The 22652-nt window shown below is 43.1% G+C and overlaps 1 protein-coding gene across 1 annotated transcript in view; it reads left to right on the top strand.

The window, feature by feature from the left end:
• Positions 1-22652, top strand: part of enah (ENAH actin regulator) — a gene marked incomplete at its 5' end in the record, with an annotated part of 151186 nt that overhangs the window by 82126 nt on the left and 46408 nt on the right. The window contains 1 exon segment of the mRNA XM_084560203.1: positions 11104-11176. Within this exon segment, the coding sequence (XP_084416329.1) occupies positions 11104-11176 (73 nt within the window).

The following is a 22652-nucleotide window of genomic DNA, read 5'->3' as shown; positions in this document are numbered from 1 at the left end:
TTTCGTACTGTTTTTTATTATTATTATTTTTCAGGAACTTTAGAAAATTCAACGCATGTCTAAACATGCACGAAAAGTCCTGAAAATTTGCAGAAAAATTAGTTCGCCCGAAAAATTTTAGTGTATATGGGCTCCGAGCACGGGCGTGGCAAAATGGCTTTGTAGTGTCAAAAGACAGGCAAACGATCCTGACCGGGGTTTATTGACTTTTCGTCAAAGTGGTGTGGGTGTTCTGGCCCCTCAAAGTTTCATGACGCGCCATGAAACAGGAAGTTGCATTAAGTGTGCTTTAATTAAGTCCAAAGTGCATCAAACTTTACAGTATTGTTAATGGCCCCCAGCTGCACACATCCATATGTCAATATTCATACAATTATTGTAGCGCCACCAATTGTGAACAGGAAATGTCTGATTTTGGCAGGTGTCTGTTGTATGAGCTGCTGTTCCGGTCAGGATGATTGGATTGTCTTCAGATTTTATCAGGACATACTTATGGCCTTCATGATCACTACCTGCGAAAACTGTGAGTTTTCGTTAAACTCTGGGCCTGTTCTCTGTTCTGTGCTACTTTGTCCAGCAGATGGAGCCAAAGCGTTTCTCTCTGGTGACTGAATGCCAGTGTGTGTGTGTTGGTTAAACTTGTAATGATTGGTGAAGCTGTTTTAACATACTTTGATGCCACAGAGAGAATAATTATACAATTGTTTGTTGATGCCACAGAAAGAATACATTCAAAAGAGCCGAGACTATCTGTGCTGCCCCTTCTGGCATACACGTCTCCACCTGAGGGTGGCAGTGTTGCGATTGTAGTAGTTCAAGAGAAGAAGTCGTTTTGCAGCTAAACATCAGCCTTGCCGATCGTTCAAGAGTTAAGAGAACATATGTCTGTGAGTATTATAAATGCCCCTGCGATGGACTGGCGACCTGTCCAGGGTGTACCCCTGCCTCTCGCCCGATGACAGCTGGGATAGGCTCCAGCAGACCCCCGTGACCCTTAACAGGACTAAACGGGTATAGAAGATGAATGAATTATAAATGCATAGTTATGTGTGTTGCTGTAACCGCTGTTTGTATGAGGTCGCGGTCGTTTGATGTTGCCGCCGCTATGGCGATGCTAGTTCCGTCTTTGATGTTTCGCATTGTACATAAGCATTAATCTAGCGGAGATTATTCTTCGTTGTTATAATGTCAGTCTTTACTAGATGTAAAGAGAAGTAAGAGATACTTAGAGATCTCTCTGGTGGCTGTCTGTGAGTGTGTGTGTGTGTGAGAGAAACTGTTTAAACATACTTTGATGCCACAGAGAGAATACATTCAAAACAGCCATCTGTCACAGATGATTTGCTCTGACAAATATTGAATTGCATTGACTGTGCATCGTGCCACGGTGCATTGTTACTCCTCTGTATCCCCTGAGAACTGCGGTGACCCCGTCCTTGCCGGTCGCCGACGGGCGTGGGGTGCGTGGACCCGTTCAACGCTGCTTGCAGCTTTAATTTCTTTTTCTTTCCGCTCTTTCTTTTTCTGGTACCCCGATTTGTATTTTTTGGGCAGCATGATGACAGCTAGCCAGAGGTGGCAAACATATTCATATTCTGTACTTAAGTAAAAGTACGGATACTTGTGTAAAAAAATACTCTGGTAAAAGTAAAAGTACTAATTCAACTCCTTTACTCAAGTAAAAGTAAGAAAGTACAGGCTCTGAAATGTGCTTAAGTAAAAAGTAAAAATGATTTTTGCCATTAATGAAACAATTCATCCGTTGATAATTTTGCAAAATGAAAAGGTTCTAGCGGAATAATCTAGACTGAATTGACCAGATGTCCTGTATGAGCAACTGGATAATTTTTAATAATAAATTGAGGGTTACTGGGTTGTTGTTTTTAAACTGCTAGTTAGTGTTAGCTGTAAACTATCAACACGGTGTGTTCCCATAGCATTGCTAACGTTGTGAACTAGCTTCCAAAAAATCCTCAAAAAGCTAATGATAGCAACAGAAACCACACCATACACGAAATTGTTTTTTTTTTTTTTCACATTAGACCAGTAGTTCTCAAATAGTGGGGTCAAGTGGACTTTCAGTATTACTGTCTTTATTGATGCTTGGACGATAAACAAGCCTCCTGTCACTAGGTGGCAGCAGAGCTCAAACTAATCAATAGGCTGCTTGTTCAAAACAGCAGAAGAAGAAAGCTACCCGGATGAGTGGTGAAACGTCTTCTCAAAAAAACTCTATAAGTCCAGTTGCCTTTTTGAACCTTCGTTGGAAGTAGAAGGAGAACACAGGAAGCGCATCGTCGACTTTCCTTCTCTAGTCTGATGCTCTATTCATGTCCGGTCCGATCATGTCACGTCTTTTATGCAGTGTTGAGCACGTTACTTTTAAAAGTAATTATAGTTATTAGTTACTTCTCCCAAAAAGTAACTGAGTTAGTAACTGAATTACTCCACTATAATATTAACTAGTTACCAGGGAAAGTAACTATTACGTTACTTTAAAAAAAAAAAAAAATATGTTTAAATTCTTCTAAGAATTAGATTTTTTTCTGAGCGTAATGTACACTTTACGTGTACGTTCTTGCCTTCTACCTCAAGGAGGTTAAAGTAGTGCCTGTACTTCCACCTTGAAAACGGCAATCTCCAATCACGCCATTGCTGCAGGCTATCTCTGATCGCTTGTGTGATACTGCTATGTGCACGTTTGTGTCTAAACAACACCCGCCCAACTGAACACTGCCCTGCCACTGATTGGCTTACCATCTTACCCTACCTTAGCCAGTCATCATCACTTATGCGGCTAGCACCCCCACCCCACCCAGAGGGGAAAAAAAAAAAGCCTGCCCAGTCTTCATGGAATCCTGCAGTTATCCACTCCTACCTGAATGAACAATTCTCCAACCTGCCTATGATTCCTCTTACATTTTCAAACTGTCATGTAACATCATCAGTTTGTATCATAAGATTCCACATGTACACTTTAGTCAGATATGTGTATCTATGACAGATGTATGTTTATCTTGCTGTTCTCTTCTCTTCTCTCTTTGCTGTTCTCTTCTCTCTTTCTTCTGTCTGTACCCGGCTGGCCTCAGGCAGATGGGTCCCTCCATATGAGCTGGGTTCTGCTCGAGGTTTCTTCCTGTTAAAAGGGAGTTTTTCCTTGCCACCGTTGCCTTCAGGCTTGCTCTGGGGGTTTCAGGCCGGGTTTTTGTAAAGCGTCTTGAGACGATTTGTATTGTTATTGACGCTATATAAATAAAATTGAATTGAATTGAATACCTGAAAAATCTACTTAAGTACAGTAACGAAGTATTTGTACTTCGTTACTTCCCACCTCTGCAGCTAGCCTCCAGGGGCCGTATTCCTAAAGATTCTTAGCGCAAAGAGTTTCTCCTAGTGGCCAAATTCTAAGAAAATTCTTAGAATCATGATTTTTCTAAGAATTTCCCCTCAAAGTTAAGAGTAGATCCTAGTAAAGATAAAAGGTATTCCTAAAGAATTTTAGCTCTTAAGAGAGCTCCTAAGGTGAGATCTGTTAAGGTTAGGAGGCTTAGGAATTTCTTAAGCAGAGGAGAAGATGGTTGAAAGAAGAGGCAGGAGAGATATTCTCCAAACATTGAATGACAATCAAGCTTGTTACAATCGCAATATCACCGGAAATGAAAGTCATCATAACACTGAGGTATTTAGCAACAGCTTTTTTTTTTTTTTTTTCTGGGTGGATAATAGTTTTATTTAATTAAACTATGAGGGTTTTTACAGAGTGTTGTTCATTATATTAAGTTTCTCTTTTAAACAGCATTTTAGTTTAATGTTTTTTACAGTGAATATTGTAAAAAACTGTTACTGCCAATGTTATAATGTTATTTTAGTATGTCATGGGGCATGAGCCAGTTGTGATCAAATATATGTTCCAAATGTGTTATTCCTGCTTTTATCCATGACTGAAAACATAAGGGTTTGTTTGGAATTTGGAAATCCGAATTGTGCCACAGTGGAGTGAGTTTATTGGGGTATATGGGATGTCCTAAGATTTGGTTGGATTTCCACCAAGCACAGTCGGAGTCACTGCTATATATGGGTTTTTGAAACAGTTGTGTTTTTTGACTGACTGTGTAAGAAGGGAAGTAATGATATTGATATTTCTTGACAGTTGTATTGTTCTGTCCAACCAGAGTTGCTGTGATAGTTGTAGATATTGTAACCATTTGGATATATATTGTAGGTGATTTGATAGGTGATATAGTTTAAAGTTTGGGGCAGCCAGTCCTCCATAATCTCTTGGTTTCTGCAGGGTGGAACGTTTAATTTGTTTTTTTGTGTTTTCAGTAGAATTTATTTATGACAGAGTCTATGGCATTAAACCATTGAGATGTGGGTTGCACTGGTGTCTTTGCAAAAAGGTAGTTTATTTTAGGTAAAATGGACATTTCTACTGCTGCTATAGATGAGGGAGGGAAAGGCCAGCTACAGGAAGCAGATGGAGGAGCAGCTGCAGCGCCAGGACATCAGAGGGGTGCGGAGAAGCATGGAAACCATTTCGGGCTACAAAACACCCCATGCACAGGTTGAGGGGGATCGACAGTGGGTCAGTGATCTAAATCAACATTTCAACAGGTTTGTTCAAGCACCCACTCCTCCCCCGATGCAGCCGCTCCCTAACTTGCCGACACCTGGCTTATGCCCTTCTCACTCAGCCCCTCACACCTCTGGCTCATCAGAAGATACAACCACTTCACACCAAGATGGAGCCACTCATCCCCCACCCCTGTCCTTCACAGCAGACCAGGTGAGAAAAGAGCTCAGGAAGATAAAAGCGAGGAAAGCAGCTGGACCGGATGGTATCAGCTCCAAATGAACTGTCTGGAGTTATGGAGCATGTCTTCAACCTGAGCCTTGAGCTGAGAGTGGTACCACAGATTTGGAAGACCTTGTGCGTGGTACTGGTGCCTAAAACATCGCACCCTAAAGATCTCCGCAACTACAGACCGGTGGCTCTAACATCCCACCTGATGAAGACACTGGAGATACTGATTCTGGGACATCTCCACTCTGAGGTGGGACCCTCCATGGACCCACTACAGTTTGCCTACCGTCCTAATGTTGGAGTGGAGGACACTGTTATCTTCCTGCTACACCGAGCTGTCTCTCACTTAGAAAAGCCCGGCAGCACTGTGAGAATCACCTTTTTTGATTTCTCCAGTGCGTTCAACACCATCCAGCCGGTGATTCTGAGGGACAAACTGGAGAGGATGGGTGTGGACCACCAGCTGTCTACATAGATCCTGGACTACCTCACAGACCAACCACAGTTTGTGAGAAACAGGAGCTGTGTGTCTGACCTGCTCACCGGCAGCACGGGTGCCCCCCAGGGGACTGTCCTGGCCCGCTTTGTTTTCACACTCTACACAGCAGACTTCAGACACAACACCGACAGCTGTGTACTGCTGAAGTTCTCTGATGACTCTGCGATTGTTGGCCTCATCAGAGATGATGACGATGCAGAGTACAGAGGACTGATGGGGAACTTTGTGTAATGGTGTCAACGAAACCACCTCCTGATCAACGCAGGGAAAACCAAGGAGATGGTGATGGATTTTCGCAGACGCCGTTCTGCCCTCCCCTCACCAGTGAACATCCAGGGAATGGACATTGAGCAAGTGGACTCTTATAAGTACCTGGGTGTTCTCCTCAACACCAAACTGGACTGGACTCACCACACTCTACAGGAACAGACAGAGCAGGCTCTACCTTCTGAGGCGACTGAGGTCTTTTGGAGTGAAAGGGGCACTCTTGAAGACCTTCTATGACTCTGTAGTGGCGTCAGCCATCCTGTACGGAGTGGTCTGCTGGAACAGTGGCATCACAGAGAAGGAGAGGAAGAAGCTGGATAAGATCATCAGGAAGTCCAGCTCTGTTCTGGGCTGCCCTTTGGACTCAGTGAGGGAGATGGGTGACAGGAGAGTCCTGGCAAAAGTATCATCCATGCTGAACAATGAGTCCCACCCCCTGCATGGTGACCTGACAGGACTGAGGAGCACCTTTAGTGACAGACTGCTTCACCCTCGATGTATGAAGGAAAGATACAGAAGGTCTTTCCTTCCTGTTGCTGTCAGGCTCCACAATGAACACTCTTAATATGTGCAATATTACTACACCACAAGTGTAAAAAAGCTTATAGGTCTGTAACTAGAGATAAGATTTGGATCTTTTTCTGGTTTAAGTAGGACTGAGATGAGGGTTGTGTGCATGTGTGTGGGTATGGTTCCTGATAATTTAATTTTGTTGACCATTCTAATGAAAAGAGGAGATATGAGTTTCCACAAGTGTTTGTAGAATTCAGCTGGGTAACCATCTGGGCTGGGGGATTTATTGCTAGACATGGAGAATATGGCTTTCCTGAGTTCATCTGCAGTTATTGGTTGGTCTAGAGTGGTGGCTTGATCTTTAGATAACTTGGGGAGGTTTATTCTACTAAAAATAGAGTCAATTTCTTCGGTGCTGCATGTGTTGTCTAAATGGTAGAGTTTCTCATAGTAGTCAGAAAAGTATTTGTTGATTGTTTTTGCATCATAGGTTAAATGTCCCTGTGGTTCCTTAATTGCCGTAATGATTGATTTTTTTATTGTTTCTTTTCAGTTGATTAGCAAGGAATTCTCCATTTTTTTTCATTGTTTTCAAAGTATTTCAGTCTTGTTCTTTGTATGAGAAATTGGGTTTGTTGGTGTATGATATCTTCTAGTTGTGTCTTGATGTCCTGTATTTCGTTCTGGTTTTGCTCGTCAGGTGAATAGGAGTGTTGGGAATGGAGAAGGTTAAGTTTATGTTTCAGTTGTCTGCGTTTTTCTTGTTCTCTTTTTTTCTTATGTGTGGAAAAAAAAAGTACAGCTTTTGCTGTTTCCCAGAGCAGTGAGGGACAAGTTTCTGGGGAGGTGTTCAGTTCCATGAAGGATGTCCACTCTCTAGAAAGAGTACTACTGAAGTCTAGGTCTGCCAGGAGTGATGTGTTGAACCACCACCTATTTGTGGGTGGTGGGGTAGTTTTATGTATTAATTCATAGCTGACTGAGCCATGATCTGAGATAACTATAGGATGGATTTCCGGGTGATTAATTTGAGATATAATGACTGACTAAGAAGTAATCAATGCGTGAGTAACTTCTTTGCGGGGGTGAATAGTATGAATATTCTCTTTGTAAGGGGTTTGCAGATCACCAACAATTGCTAAGTCCAAGATCCTCCATGTATTTCTTAACAGTATTTGATGAATGCCATGTTCTTTGGGTGCTTCCAAGGTGCGATTGGTCCAAGTTAGGGTCAATGATTGTATTAAAGTCTCCTCCTACTATAATTATTGAGTCTGATAAGGCTGTGAGATGTGAGAATACTGTATGAAAAAACTGTGGGTTATCGTTATTAATCGTCCATAAATGCTAGCTATCGTTATTTTAATGTTTGCAATATGTTCATTAATAATGATAAATCGGCCCTCCGTGTCTGTTATTGTGGTTTGGTTGTGATATGGGATGTTTTTATTTATCAAAATAGCAGCGTCTCCTTTTTTTTGAGTTATACAACGAGAAAAATATTTGATTTATCCATTTAGTTTTGACTTTGAGGTGTTCTTGTGCTGTGACATGTGTTTCCTGTAGAAGGCAGAAACCAGGGTTCATTTTTGCAATGTGATTCATGACTTTTGTACATTTTATAGGTGACCCGATGGCCCGAGTGTTCCAGCTTATAAATTTAAGAGCTGTCATGCACATGGTTGATTAAAGTATCGTGTTATATTTATAATGCATCTGCTAGCACCCCACCTCCCCATTCTCCAGAATACAGGGTCTCCAATAAATACAGGTTATCTATTTGTTCACGTACATAAATGAAAAGAAACAAAAAAAGCAAAAAAATAAAAATAATTGTACTGAGAGTGTGCGCGTGAGTGTGCCTTGGAGGAGTATATTTAAGGCTGAACAATCAGTCATTTTGATTCATGTCACTGATAAATTTTTTACAGTCTAACTTTCTCCTGCTAGCTTTTCAAAACCCAGGAGAAAAGCAGCTTCTTTTGTTTATCTCTGATAATTATTGCTCATGATTGCATCAAGCTGACTTATACATCCAATAACCCAAAGGCAGTGGTGGACCCTGTGATGACTCATCAGGCTTTTTTTTATGTACTTGCACTGGTGACCACTGGAATGGCTTCCAGTAAATGTCGTCATAGCGAGGGCTTAGCAATTATTAGTCATGGTCACTCCGAAGGGACATCAGGCATATTTGTGACTCTTTATCTTCTTCTAAGATATGTTTGTCTTCATCTTGTACTTGTTTTTAAATTTTTGTTTCGAAAGACAGCATTCTGCCACTCTTTATTTTACTGTCTATCTACCCTTTTAGGAATAAACTATTTGACAAATGGAATTCCACAAAAGTCTTAAACCAAAAGAAGAAGCTGAAATAATTTGTCAGAGAACTAAAGTGGTCTAATTGCTTTGACTAAGACGTTGCAAGCTTGCTTTCTCCTCTTAGGGAAAAATGAGCTAATGCCAATAACCAATGACAGTGTTAAGTAGGGGCAATGTGTGTTGTTGATATTCAGAAGCAGTTGCCGGCCTGGCTGCAGCCCAGATTCTGCCTGTTTTATCTTTCTGTCCCCGAACCTGCTGGTGGACACCGGAGGTGAGGGGAGCCATCAGGCTGAAGAAGGAGGCCTGCAGGGCATGGCTGGTCTGTGGGTCTCTTGAAGCAGCTGACCATTACCGGATGGCTAGGCGGTCCGTGGCGAGGGCAGTCGCTGAGGCAAAAACTCGGGCGTGGGAGGAGTTCAGTGAGGCTATAGAAGAAGACTATCGATCGGCTCCGAAGAGGTTCTGGCAAACCATCCGGCGCCTCGGGGGGGGTGGGCGGCAACACGCTCACACTGTTCTCAGTGGGGGTGGTGAGCTGCTGACGTCAACTGGGGATATCGTCGGGCGGTGGAAGGAATACTTTGAGGAGCTCCTCAATCCCACCAACACGTATTCCATAGAGGAAACAGAGGCGGAGGGCCTGGGGTTGGATCGTCCAATCTCTCGCCGGCGGAGCTCCGGGATAGCTCCCTGGGTATCTCAAGGCTCTGGATGTTGTAGGGCTGTCCTGGCTGACACGCCTCTGCAACATTGCGTGGAAATCGGGAGCAGTACCTCTGGAGTGGCAGACCGGGGTGGTGGTCCCCATCTTTAAAAAAGGGGACCAGAGGGTGTGTTCCAACTATAGGGGGATCACACTCCTCAGCCTCCCCGGCAAGATCTATGCCAGGGTGCTGGAAAAGAGGGTCCGATCGATTGTTGAACCTCAGATCGAGGAGGAACAATACGGTTTTCGCCCTGGACGTGGAACTTTACCCTCACTAGGGTGCTGGAGGGTAAATGGGAGTTTGCCCAACCAGTCCACATGTGCTTTGTGGATCTGGAGAAGGCTTATGACCCCAGAAACCCCAGAAACATCCTGTGGGGGGTGCTCCGGGAGTATGGGGTGGATCCGTGTAGCCGGTAGTAAGTCGGACCTGTTCCCAGTGAGGGTTGGACTCCACCAGGGCTGCCCTTTGTCACCAGTTCTGTTCATAATCTTTATGGACAGAATTTCTAGGCGCAGCCGGGTGGAGGAGGGTGTCGGGTTCGGTGATCGGAGGATCTCGTCCCTGCTTTTTGCGGATGACGTGGTTAGCTTCATCGACGACCTCCAGCTCTTGCTGGGGCGGTTCGCTGGGATGAAGATCAGCACCTCCAAGTCTGAGGCCATGGTCCTCAGTCGGAAAAGGGTGGATTGCCCACTCCGGGTCGGCAATCCTTTCTGCTGCTACAAAGGGTCAACACTTATTAATACTATTAATACTAATTACAGTCAAATCTGCTCCCTTCGCAGCTCCATTTGGATGGAGAAGCTTTTGGTCTATATGTGTGTTTGATACACAGAACACCATGTTGGCCATCTGGCCCTGCTCATGTTTTAGAAAAGTTAGCTCATTAGCATAAATAAATAAGACAATGATGTCTGTGTGTTTCTTGTTCTCATGCTAAGGGCTATTGAGGGTGAGTGTGTATGTTATTGTTTTGGCATTTATGACCAGACTGGGGTTTTTTTAGTTTGTATTTTTACCTAAAAACATAATGAATTTGAATATTTTGGCTAAACTTTTATCGATATATTATTTCCTATGTTCCTAGCCAGCTTCACTTCTAAGCTAATATAAACACGCGTTTCACCTCCTGTAGCTGCGCAGCTGTGCAGCTTCGCACCAGTGGCACATATGTCAAATCCAGCAGAAGTTTCAATCTTGACCCAATAAAATGGCAAAGACAATAAAAGATGGAAATATAATTCATTTTACTCACCAGAACTTAAGAAACAATTTAAAGTTCTCCTCTGAGCCTGTCAACCAAGGGTAGCGCTCATAGTCGCTGTCCTGAATGTGGCGGACACAGCCTTTCCCCGGCTGGGTCAGCTAGCTCCGGGATTGGGTGGCCTTTCCTCACAATGTCCAGCTTTTCTTTCAAAGTCTACTGTGAAAATGCCTTTCTAAGAAGATCTGCAACCAAATCAATACCCTCTCCCCCCTCGTGAGTTAAAGAAAATCTCTATTAGAATGTTAACTGGGCCAATTAACTGAACATGAACCACTAGCTTGGCTTAAACGGAACAGCTTTCTGACCTTCCAATACGAAGAAACTTGAAATGTGAAACGTGAAAATAGTAATTTAGTAAGATGAATGGGAAAATATTAAAATGTCAGTGATTTTGATAAAGTTTAGGGCAGCAGATAAGGCTTTGCTGGCCCGGACGGCCCACCATTGCTGCGTTACCAACACAAACATTAGTATCTCCCTGTCTCCTCACTGAACTGTTCAGAGGCTTTTAAACACTCTCTGCTTTGGTTGCCCAGTACAACGTTTTGTGCTGATAAGGTTGATAAGATATTAATACATTTTTTTTTGTTTTTTGTTTTGTTGTTGTTGTTTTTTTTTTTTAATAAAACAGTAAATGAGCGGCTGCGTGCCAGTCTGAATGATGAGGATGTCAGCTGAATGTCTAATAGGAGTTGTTTGTGTGTGTCACCCTCTACAGGCCCCACATTGCCCAGACAGGGCCCCCAGGTTCAGAATGGACCCACACCAGAGGAAATGGACTTGCAGAGAAGGTAAGGACTACCCAGGAAGATCCTCGGCCTAATAAAGACAGAGGATGTCCTAATCATGTAGGCTAAATATTGTAAACAACTCCATTAAAATTTCTTACATTTCTGACTCTGCCATGGCTGCTTTTATTAGACAATGTAACTGGAAATAAAGAAAGGAAATGAACGAGAGAGAGAGGGATGTATATTGTGTGAAAATTTCTTACATTTCTGACTCTGCCATGGCTGCTTTTATTAGACAATGTAACTGGAAATAAAGAAAGGAAATGAACGAGAGAGAGAGGGATGTATATTGTGTGATGTGTAACAGAGGATCAAATCGTGGATACTGGAGTTATGTGACATACATCTTAACCAGCGTGGAAATTTGCACCAGTTAATATTACTCTTTTATTGAGTGGCTGGTGAATTTTTACATTTAGATTAGATTAGATATGTACAAACTATGGTTAATAGAAACTCTACTACAGTAGGATATGTACAAATTGTTAGTGGTTGGTAGATGTTCAGAAAGTTAATTTCTCACACTTGTCTAAAACATTAGGCTATCAAGTACTACTGACCTTATATTAGTCCAAAATATTACATTTGCATTGTTTCAGTGTCTTAATTCATAAATAAGTAGTTAGAGAGAAAGATAGAGAGAGAGTGGTCACAATGTGTTTTTCCAAATTTCTCTTGATAATTCATTTATTTTCACTGCTTTGTCAGACAAAATGAACGATGATCAAGATAACACAAAGCAATCAAGATTCAGACAATTCTGTTTGATGTGAAACACAAGTGTCTCTGAGCTGCGCTATAAGTGTGGCTGCAGAAGAACAGAGAGGTTTCTAATGCTGAAACAGTGGCAGGGCCAGAACATGATGCCTCCAGATGCTGTGGACATACAGGCTCATGCATATGTGCACTCCAACAAAACCTTGTTGTTTTTCTTCTCTATACAAGGCCACTCTTCATTCAGGTAATAATGATGCTCTGGATCACACGCACATACAAACACATAGGGCTGTATTAATAGAGGCCAGCTGTTGACCAAAGTTTAGAACCTGTTCAGCACACTCTCACATGCAAACACAGGAACACGGGTAAACATTTAATTTTAAAGAAAGACACACACACATCCTTTAATCTCTTAATAATTAGATTTCTGCGCCGTGTATACCCAAAACCATGTCTTGGACATTTTGAATAGAATAGCTATGGGATTGTATTTTATATTCACCCAATCCTGATCCCTATAAATGAGGATACACCCAGATGTAAATTTCTATGTTATCTCAATATCAGTTGCATGAGCTTAACAAAACTGATTGTTAAGGTTCTTATGAAGAGCAGCTGGTTGTCACATTGAAAAGTCACAAAAAAAGGTTCAAATTAAAAATGTGTGGGACCTGCACGCATGATTCGTACATATAATCGTACAACAATCTCAATTATTTTCTGCCACACTCACAACGGCCTGTTAGGGATACCCTCCGTCAGCTTGGTACACAGGTGTTCTTGTGTACTTCTTCTGCTAGGTTGAACAGTAGAAGAAGTGACTGGAGGCTTGTTTATCGTTCAAGCATGAATAAAGACACTAATACTGAAAGTCCCCCCTGCCTCTCACGCGCCCCCTGACATCTCACCACCCGCCCCACTATTTGAGAAGTACTGCTTTAGGACATCCAGGCTGATTTGGTGCCACATGTCGAACCAACAGTATATTAGGCAGTGGTGGTCATGTTTTGGCTCATTTAAACACAGCCTTTGTTCAGTATCAGACCTCCAACTGATTTTGTCTTTTCTGTTGATTTTATTTTGTGATTTATTTATTTATTTTTTGTGGCCTGTGTGTATTCTGATGTGTTTTGAACTGTGAATTGTTGTCATGTTCTCTGCTGCCTGTGTGAACATTATTATTGCCCACACAACAGTGATAGTATAAAAGCCACTACCTCTACTAGACTTAAAGCTTAAGTTATATCGTCTCTCAAACTTGCAAAATCCATGTGCTCCACTCTTTCTGTCTGTCTTTCATTCATACACACACACATTGTCGGTAAAGCATTTTTCAGGTGTGAGTCAGTGGTTCTTTATTGTGTTTAAGGCAAACTTGGATCTGTCTTTGATTCCACAGACGTTGTTGTCTAGGATCTGGCTGCCAGCTCTCTCTGTCTCTTCTGTCTTTTCCCACCCCCCTCCCTTGCTTTCACGCTTTCAACATTTGCTCTGTCTAGCTGATTTTATTCTTCTCTTTCTCCTCTCCTTCTCCTTTCTGATTTCTCCCTCTGTTCCAGTCATGTTCCATGTTTAGCAGCGGATGACAGCAAATGGATCAGTGACTGAGGTCATCCATTGGCACAGAGGCCAATATGAGCCCAGTTGTAGAGTGAATGGAGTCTGGTGTGGATCAGAGTGAGAATAGGACAAAATAAGTGATGTAAGGAGAGGAGGGGAAGTGAGGAAAGTAGTGTAGATGTGAAATAGTAGCCCACTCTATCACCCCTTCTGGTTCAAAATGCAAGTTAACTTATTTTTGTGCTTGCAATACTACTTTTGAACAACAGATGGCTGTTTTACATCCAGTCAGTGTAGTGCTTTCAGTAGTCCAACCAGATTTATTGGCTGTTTATTGGAACTACATCTGTTAAAAATCTTTTTTTATACCAAGCTGTTCATCGTGAAACTTTTTTAAAGCATGTCAGGGATTTTAATTTGTAACATAACTGACTTAGCAGCTTTGGCTGATCTTAATGTTATTCTATTAATCACCTGACCAAACAGCACCAGACCAACCCATATTTATTTACTTTAGGATTTTGGCAACACGCTCACACTGTTCTCACGGATTTCTAGGTTGCTTGTGTCGCATGTGTCCACATTCCTTTGGTAGTGTGAACGCAATGCGTCCTGAGACACATTAAAGACATCCCATGCTCAACAGGGGTGCTCCTGTGTCAGCGGAGTTTTGTCTCTTTCTTTAAAAAAAAAAACAAAAAAACCCACACAACTGCTGCTATAAATGATCAACTAAAAAGGAGAAAGCGCCATAAGTGATGTCTGTTCATTAGTAATGAGGGGCTTTTAAAATAGTCTGTCCTTGCAATTGTTAATTAAAAAAGAAATAATTCTAAATAAGAATTTATAAATGAAAGTATTTAATATGAGTACACAAGTGTGATTATGTGTTAATCCTCATGTTGATGCATGAGGAGCCACATGTGGTTAAGTATTTCCTCATTTACCAAAGTCTTTATTTTACGGTGCATATGGAAGCTTCCAGGGTTGGAGTTATAATCTGAGTTTTGTGCAGGTCTAACTAATGTCAGGGCGGAGATCAATAAATAATAACTTAACGTGTGTACCAAAGTCACGACATACACACATAAAACAGAACTGCTTTCGGTTCTAGAGCAGGGGTAGAGATCCAGTAGATAATGTCAGGGTTTGCTACAGGACAAACTCTCCCAGCTGACCGTGTCAGACTCCATCTGCAGGTGGATCACAGACTTCCTGTCTGACAAGAGGCAGCATGTGAGGCTGGGAAAACACTTCTCAGACTCCCATGCCGTCAGGTTCCCCTCAAGGCTGTGTCCTTTCTCCTCTGCTCTTCTCCCTGTACACCAACAGCTGCACCTCCAGTCACGAGTCTGTCAAGCTCCTGAAGTTTGCAGATGACATCACCCTCATCGGGCTCATCTCAGGTGGAGATGAGAGCGCCTGCAGACTGGAGATTGACCGCCTAGTGACTTGGTGCAGCCGTCACAACTTTGAATGCTTCCAAGACAATGGAGATGATCACGGACTACAGATAGAACACAGCCCCACTCCTCCCTGTCATCCTGTGTGACTCTACAGTCAACACTGTGGAGTCCTTCCGTTTCCTGGACACCATCATCTCCCAGGACCTCAAATGGGAGCTGAACATCAGTGCCCTCATTAAAAAAAGCACAGCAGAGGATGTACTTCCTGCAGCAGCTGAAGAAATTCAACCTGCCAAAGACAATGATGGTGCACTTCTACACTGCCATCATTGAGTCCATCCTCACCAACTCCATCACCACCTGGTATGCTGCAGCCTCTGCTAAGGACAAGAGCACACTGCAGCGTGTTTGCTCTGCAGAGAAGGTGATCGGCTGCAGTCTGAAGTCTCTCGACAAGCTGTACGCTGACAGGACTGCCAGAAGCGTGCAGCTAAGATTGTGGCGGATCCCTCTCAACAGACTCCCCTCTGGCAGACGGCTGCAATCCATTGAGTGCAGGACCACTTGCATGGCAAACTGTTTTTTCCCATCAGCAGTGCGTCTGCTGAACAATGCCAAGCCCCCCAGTGAACACATCTAACCCACCACCAACCCAGTGTAAATGTTCTGGTTGTTGTATATACAGTGTATATATTTTTTGTATATTTGAGAGCCGAGTTTCCATGTTTTATTTTATTTTATTTGTTTGTGCATAATGGGTGCAACAACACCAAAACAAATTCCTTGTATGTACAAACATACTTGGCAATAAAGTCTTTTCTGATTCTGATTATTTGCAAACAGACTGCGAAACTGAGATCAGTTCTGGTGAAGTATTTTGATTTGCATATTAATACCAGGTCTGAACACACTGGCCACTTGCGATCGGGTAGCCCAGATCAGATCTTAACTTCCGGGTTGCAGTGTTTGCGCTGCACGCCGTTAGTTATCGTGTCCTGAGACAGTTTTAGCGTTTTTTTAACCCACAAATTGAAGGTGTTTTAGTGGATTTTACTTCTCGTTTTGTTCACTATCATAGTTCTGCTGGATTTGCAGACATACATTATTTGATACGACCTGCACCGTTTGTAACTGGCGGCTCAGTCAATTAGCTGCGCCAGCTAAGCTAAGCGCTACTAGCGCTCAGACCAACTGACAGCACTTAGCAAAGTTGCACCACCAAATCTCACCTTCGGCTGGGAGGAACCACAATTATAACTACCTGATCCACTTAGAGAAGATGAACCAACGCAGGAGGCCCAGAAATGGGCACTTAATGCCAGTAAGTGCTGATGCCTCCTACACTGTACTGGTACTCACTGCTAGCCTACAGTAGAGTTTGCTGCTTCTTCACACTATAGCACCAAAGACCTCTTTACTTGCAAATCACAGATCATCTCTGAGCTGGAAGACAGAATCTCCATTTTACATCAAATCATAAATTAAGAAGAATTCATGGACTGCATGTATACCCTCGCAACTGCATTATCAGTCTGAAAAGACTCTATTGTCGTCCTGGGCAAGAAGTCCTTTATCCACTGAGGAACTTGATAAGACTGTCCCCGACGCTGCCACTGATGTCTCTGCTGACCGCTGAGATCAGGAGCCAAGCTGAAGGTCCTACTGGGACCTACTTCTACTCCTGGCGAATGGACTGTTGCCAGCAGGGGCAGACATGGTGAAAAACTCCTTAATTGCCCCCATCCACCTAAAGTCTGCAATTTGTCCGCATCCAACATGTTTTCCAGTCTAGAGGAGCAGGACCCGCCTCCGCCCCCATCATCTCTGGCCCTGGAGTCCGCTGGTCCCTCTGCTGTGCTTCCGCTCCACTCGGTCAGACCCGACTTTCCCATCTCTCCCACTGTCCGCTCTCGGCGGCGCTCCTTGGCAATAATTTACTCCTTGCCCCAAAATCAGCTCACCGACTCAGACCTTGCCATTACCCACTATAAGCCCAGGGCCACAACTGTTGATATCTTGGACAAACTTCCCAGTCTCTTAACGTCACTTCCATCGTCTATCACAAAGATAATTGTAATCATATTGACTCATGTGAGACCAATCGGCGGCACTCAGAGTTTACAAAAGCCAATTTTATTGGTCTGTTTGATTTCCTTATCCACAGCAGAAAATCCATTTTCATTTCCAGCCCTATCCCCACGTCGGGCTGTGGCTTAGAGTGTTTCAGCCACCTTTTTTATCTTTACACCTGGCTGCAGTCAATGTGTGGCTCACTCAAGATTAACTTTATCCACAACTTCGACTCATTTTCGTCCCGCCTCTCTCTTTTTTCACCTGACGGCCTCCAACGAACATACAACGTGCCATGCCTCCATGTGTGACCACTAACATCATTACCATCACCTGGCCTCTGAGCACCTCCACCACTGTCCACCCAATACAATCGAGCACCTTCAATTAGTGCTGACACCCTCTCTTGCGTAAGAATGTTCAAACCACTCATCCTCCATTTTTTCCTGGCTACACTTCCTCGCCCTCCTTTCTATGTGAGTCAGCAGTTACTACTGATCTCACTAGCTCCCCCTCTAGGCCATCCTGGTGTTGTACATTCCCTATCTGCACCATTGTATCCTCCAGAAGGCCTGTTTTGCCTTCATTTAGATGACTCTTTGTTAACCCTGATAATCTTGTTAATATTAAATGTCACACTAGCTTGTCACACTTTTTAATGCGATACGGAATTAGACCATATCGCATATATCGATATAGTTCAAATTTGCGCTGTGATCCTTGCTCCAGGCAAGCTGCTGACCCGGAGCTCTCTGCACTGCTCCCAGCGCCCCTGCCCCTACTCTTGCATGCACGGAGGAGGGGCGCAACAACGTCTGCGGAGTGTGCAGAGGAGAAATTGGTTAGTAAAAGAAAAAAAGCAGTGGCTCAGTATAGATGCATAGACATAGACATAGACATACATATATACATATATACATATATTGTATATATGTTTATGGTTAAGCCGAGCTCTGACGTGTGCATCAGTATTATCGGTGTAACTGTACCAGGAAATCGTGCACTGATAAAAGTTCTGTGATGTTTGGAATGCAAACTGCGATTAGAGACAAGAGCCAATTAATAAAGTCACTCGCTACCAAGTGGTCAGGAGTGTGAACTGCAATCTGTCAAAATGATAGATGGCCTTCAGAAAATATTCGGTTAACGCGACCTCTGATAAGTTATATGTAGGGAGTGCCATAAACAAGTTAAAGCCAGGGGTGGAAGCACTACAAATCTTTTTCACCACCTAAAACTGTGGCACAAACTGCAGTACGAATGTGTGAAACTGCGCGCTGCAGAAGCCCCAGTCGCAAGCCATCCACAACCCGAAAAAGCTCCATATCAGGATATGGCTGGATGGATGGATGGATGGATATCTTTATTGTCACTATAACAAGTACAGCGAAATTACACCAGTCAACCCGTACATATACAACAATACATACGATAAGAAAGACATAACAGGATGACTGTTAGATAATAGTGGGGGGAGGAAAGGGGGGAGAAACAAGAGGAGAGGGGAGGAGAAAAAAAGCAGCTCCCAGACTACACTCATCTGGGGGAGTACAGTGTGGGACCGGGAAAAAAAACCTCTGCAACATAAGCACAAATGAGCACACTTTACAACATAAGAACTCAAAACAACTTGCACCGGGGTAGGGGGGAAAGGGGGGTGGAGGTGTTCCAGCGCAGACAGGCAGCCATCCGCGCAGGATGTTATATATATCGTATATCGATATTCAGCCTAAATGTATCGGGATGTGACTGTTAGTCCATATCGCCCAGCCCTAGTCTCTGGTCATTCAACTGAATGGACCATATCCAACCATAATAGCCACTGTTTACCGTCCACCTAAGCCCAATATTGATTTCATCAGCAAATTCTCTACCTTCTTCACTCACATATGTTCACTCAGCCCTAACATAATTCTGCTTGGTGATTTCAACATACATCTTGACAATTTGAATAATTCTCTCACAAAAAAACTTCACATAACAGTTTATTGACTTTCCCACCCATTCTAAAGGACATATTCTGGACCTGATCTGCTATTCTGGTAGTACTCCTTTTAACTCTTCTGAAATTTATCTCCCCATCTCTGACCATAAGCTTATATCATTTAACATCAACCTTGCACTATTTAAATCTAGACTGCCTCGGTTCAAATCATTCCTTAATATTAAGGACATTGACTAACTGCCCCCCCCCCCCCCCCCCCCAAATCAACTACTTATCCAGTGCCAATTAAGTGCTTTCCCATTATAGCACTGGACTTCATAATCTTCTGGATTCCTTGGCCCCTCAGAAAACATGGACTGTCACCTTCACCCACTCCGCACCCTGGTTTACAACCGAACTCCGTCAGCTTAAGGTTAAAGAATGTCAACTCGAATGCTTCTACAGGAAATCTGGCCTCACCGTACATCAGGACATGTTTCATAACCACATTCTCCACTACAACGACATGCACTACACCCCCCGGACTTTCTTCCTTCTCACTTCTACTCAACAGATTACTGCAATGCAATTATGGAATTTTTTAATACAAAGATTGACAATATTCACCAACAGCTAGCTCACAGCACACACACCTCATCCCTCCCACCTGTCCAAAATCTCCTCTACACTTTCCAACTTCAAACTATCCTCGTTTACCGACATATCTGACCTCATCAGGAAAGCCAAGCCATCCACTTGCCAGCTTTACCCCCTGCCAACTGGTCTTGTTAAAGCCTCCACAAACTCTCTCACCCCTCTTACAATTGCCTTTGTTCATTCCTCTCTCACCTCTGGTCTTGTCCCTTCGTCTCTCAAACCAGCCTCAGTCATCCCTATACTCAAGAAACCTGGTGCAGACCCCAACAACTTCAATCATTCGTTAATACACAGGATTAGATGTTACAATCCCTTGTACCAAGGTCCCAGGCAAAACACATTTAGAGGCCCTGTCCAACTGAGAAACCCTAACAAACCTACAGTCATGAGATATGATGATTAAGCCTACAATCTAAATGAACTAAGTAAATGCTGTTGGCTTGTGTGGCCCACAGAGCAGCAGACAGAGGACAATTCAACCCTTGTGAAATACAAACTGACCAAATTCTGCTGGCTTGTATGGCCCACTCAGCAGCTAACCAAACAAAGAAATATCGCGACCAACCAACATGAAGACATCAGATACCTGGCCTAGTCAACAGCAGCATGCAGCATGTCATTGGGGTTTTCAAGTGGGCACCTCCCTTCACCGATGTTTCGTTAAGTTAGGCCTACAACACCTCAAGAAGGCTTAACAGTGAATTCCAGCGTCCTGGAGTCACCCCCCTCCATGCTGACACTGCACAACCCCGTTTTTCTCACCATTCAGTGACTGTCAACAACTAATCTTTCAATAATTTAGCCTAGCCCTTTTATGTAGCAATCAAATGTACCTCATACATTGATGCGGACTGAATCGCAACCCAAACAAACAAATCTACCGTGGTTCACCCCATTGATGCGGACTGAACCACGAACCAAACAAACAAATCTACTGTGGTTCAGTCCGCATCAACGGGGTGAACCACGGTAGATTTGTTTGTTTACCATGATTCGCAAACACTAAAGTTACGCAGCCAGCCTTACCTTTAGTGAGCTCCCCAGCTAGCATGCGTCCTATGTACCCACAGCCACTCGCTTGCTCTCTCTGCTGCCCGGGACATGTTGCATACCACAGTCCTCTGTTTTTTGCCACAAATCCACAGCAGCCCAATGACCTCTGTCCTATCTCCAATCTTCCTCTTCTCTCTAAAGACCTCCTTATGGCTGCTGATTCGGGACTCCTTTCAATCCTCTTTCTCCTTGATCTAACTGCAGCCTTTGACACTATCTCCCATTCCATTCTCATCCATAGACTAGCCTCCATCTGTATTTCTGACACACCTCTCGATTGGTTCATCTCATATCTCCTTGGCCGCACTCAGTTCATCCAGTTAAAAACATTTACATCCTACCTATCCCCCCTTTCTCTGGTGTTCCCCAAGGCTCTGTTCTTGGGCCTCTTTTATTCATCATCTTCTTTATCCCAGATATTTCAGTGGTACAATATTCATTTCCACTGTTACGCGAATGACACCCAACTCTACCTGTCCACCAAACCAAATTCAACCCTTCCACCCACATACCTCTCTGACTGTCTAAAGGAAATCAGAATCTGGTTCTCCATCAACTTCCTCAAACTTAACAGTAGCAAAACTGAAATTCTTCTCATTGGCACCAAATCAACCTTGTCTAAAATAAACAGGTTCTCCATTCAGACTGACAATTCCCCAGTCTCCCTCTCGCCCCAGGTGAAGAGTCTGGGTGTCATCCTTGACACCACTCTCTCATTCCAATCTCATATTAACAACATCACCCGTTCAGCCTATTTCCACCTACGCGAGGTGGCCTACAACCCTGACTCAGTTACACAAGTTCTGTCAGGAGGAATGGACCAGAATTCCAGCAGACTATTGCGAGAAGCTTGTGGAAGGATACCCAAAGCGTTTCACCCAAGTCATACAGTTTAAAGGCAATGCTACCAAATACTAAGGAAATGTATGTAAACTTCTGACTTGAAGAAAGTAATAAAAAATTCTCTAAGAAATTCTCTCTCTCATTATTGTGGCATTTAGCAAATAAAAATAATTTTGGTACCCCTAACTGACCTAGAACAGGAGAGATTTAGTTTGATTTAACTTCAGACAGTGAGGAAAAAAGGTTTATGTGTCTTTTAACACAGTGTATGTAAACATCTGGTTTCAACTGTAACTATATGTTACATATATAACTATATATGTTTCTTTACAGCGTGGTGTAGTATAACTCCAAAGCTCATATTTTGTGAAGTATATACCCAAACTTAATCAAACTTCATATCATTGACAATAATATGATTCTGTACAAGCACCCCAACTTTTGTGACCCTTGGTCTCTATTTCAATATCTCAAAAACTGCAGTAGCTAACTTCATGAATTTGGCATACACAATCTGTAACATAGTGTGTAGATGCCCATCAAGTTGCGTGACATTACGTCTGTGGGGGGCGCTACAGGTGACACGGACACATTTCATATAATTTTAAAGCCTATAACTTTTGAAGTATTCACCCAATCCTTATGAAACTTGTCATTATAATATGCTTGAGTACAATCATGCCAAGTCGTGAAATTCGTACTGTAGGGGGCACTACAACCACTACATGTTCATATCTCACAAACCACCACAGTAAACTGCTTGAAATTTGACAATAATAATCTGTGGATGACTCCTTACAAGCCCACCAAGTTTCGTGCAATACGGTCTATAGGGGGCGCTACTGGTGACACTCCTGTCAGGTCTTTTCCCACCTGCTTTAGTTTATGACTCCCTCTAGTGGCAGACTGAGGCAATGGCATCCATGGAAAGCTGCATACAAGCCCAGCTAATTTTATTCATTCATATTTGGTCAAAGGATTCCTATGCAGACACTATGCCTCCTTTCAGGCCGTGTCCGGCTTGTTCATGCCTCTGCATCCTGCTTGGGGACAACTTCGCCACAGCATGGACCCCTTTATGTTCACGTGTGATCATCTAGTTATTATTATTATGTCATTAATCCAAGATCAAAAAAGGCCCAAAGTGTTTTTTAGAACTCTGCTGTATGGGCTTTTTCACACTTTTGCCCATCTAAATGCCAATGAACTCTTAGTTCCTCAAAAGCCAAACTGTCACCACTCT

Source organism: Chelon labrosus (assembly GCF_963514085.1).
Source record: "Chelon labrosus genome assembly, chromosome: 14".
NCBI classification, from domain to species: Eukaryota; Metazoa; Chordata; class Actinopteri; order Mugiliformes; family Mugilidae; genus Chelon; species Chelon labrosus.
Note: the sequence above shows the minus strand (reverse complement) of the source record. Positions and strands in the feature narration are given on the sequence as shown.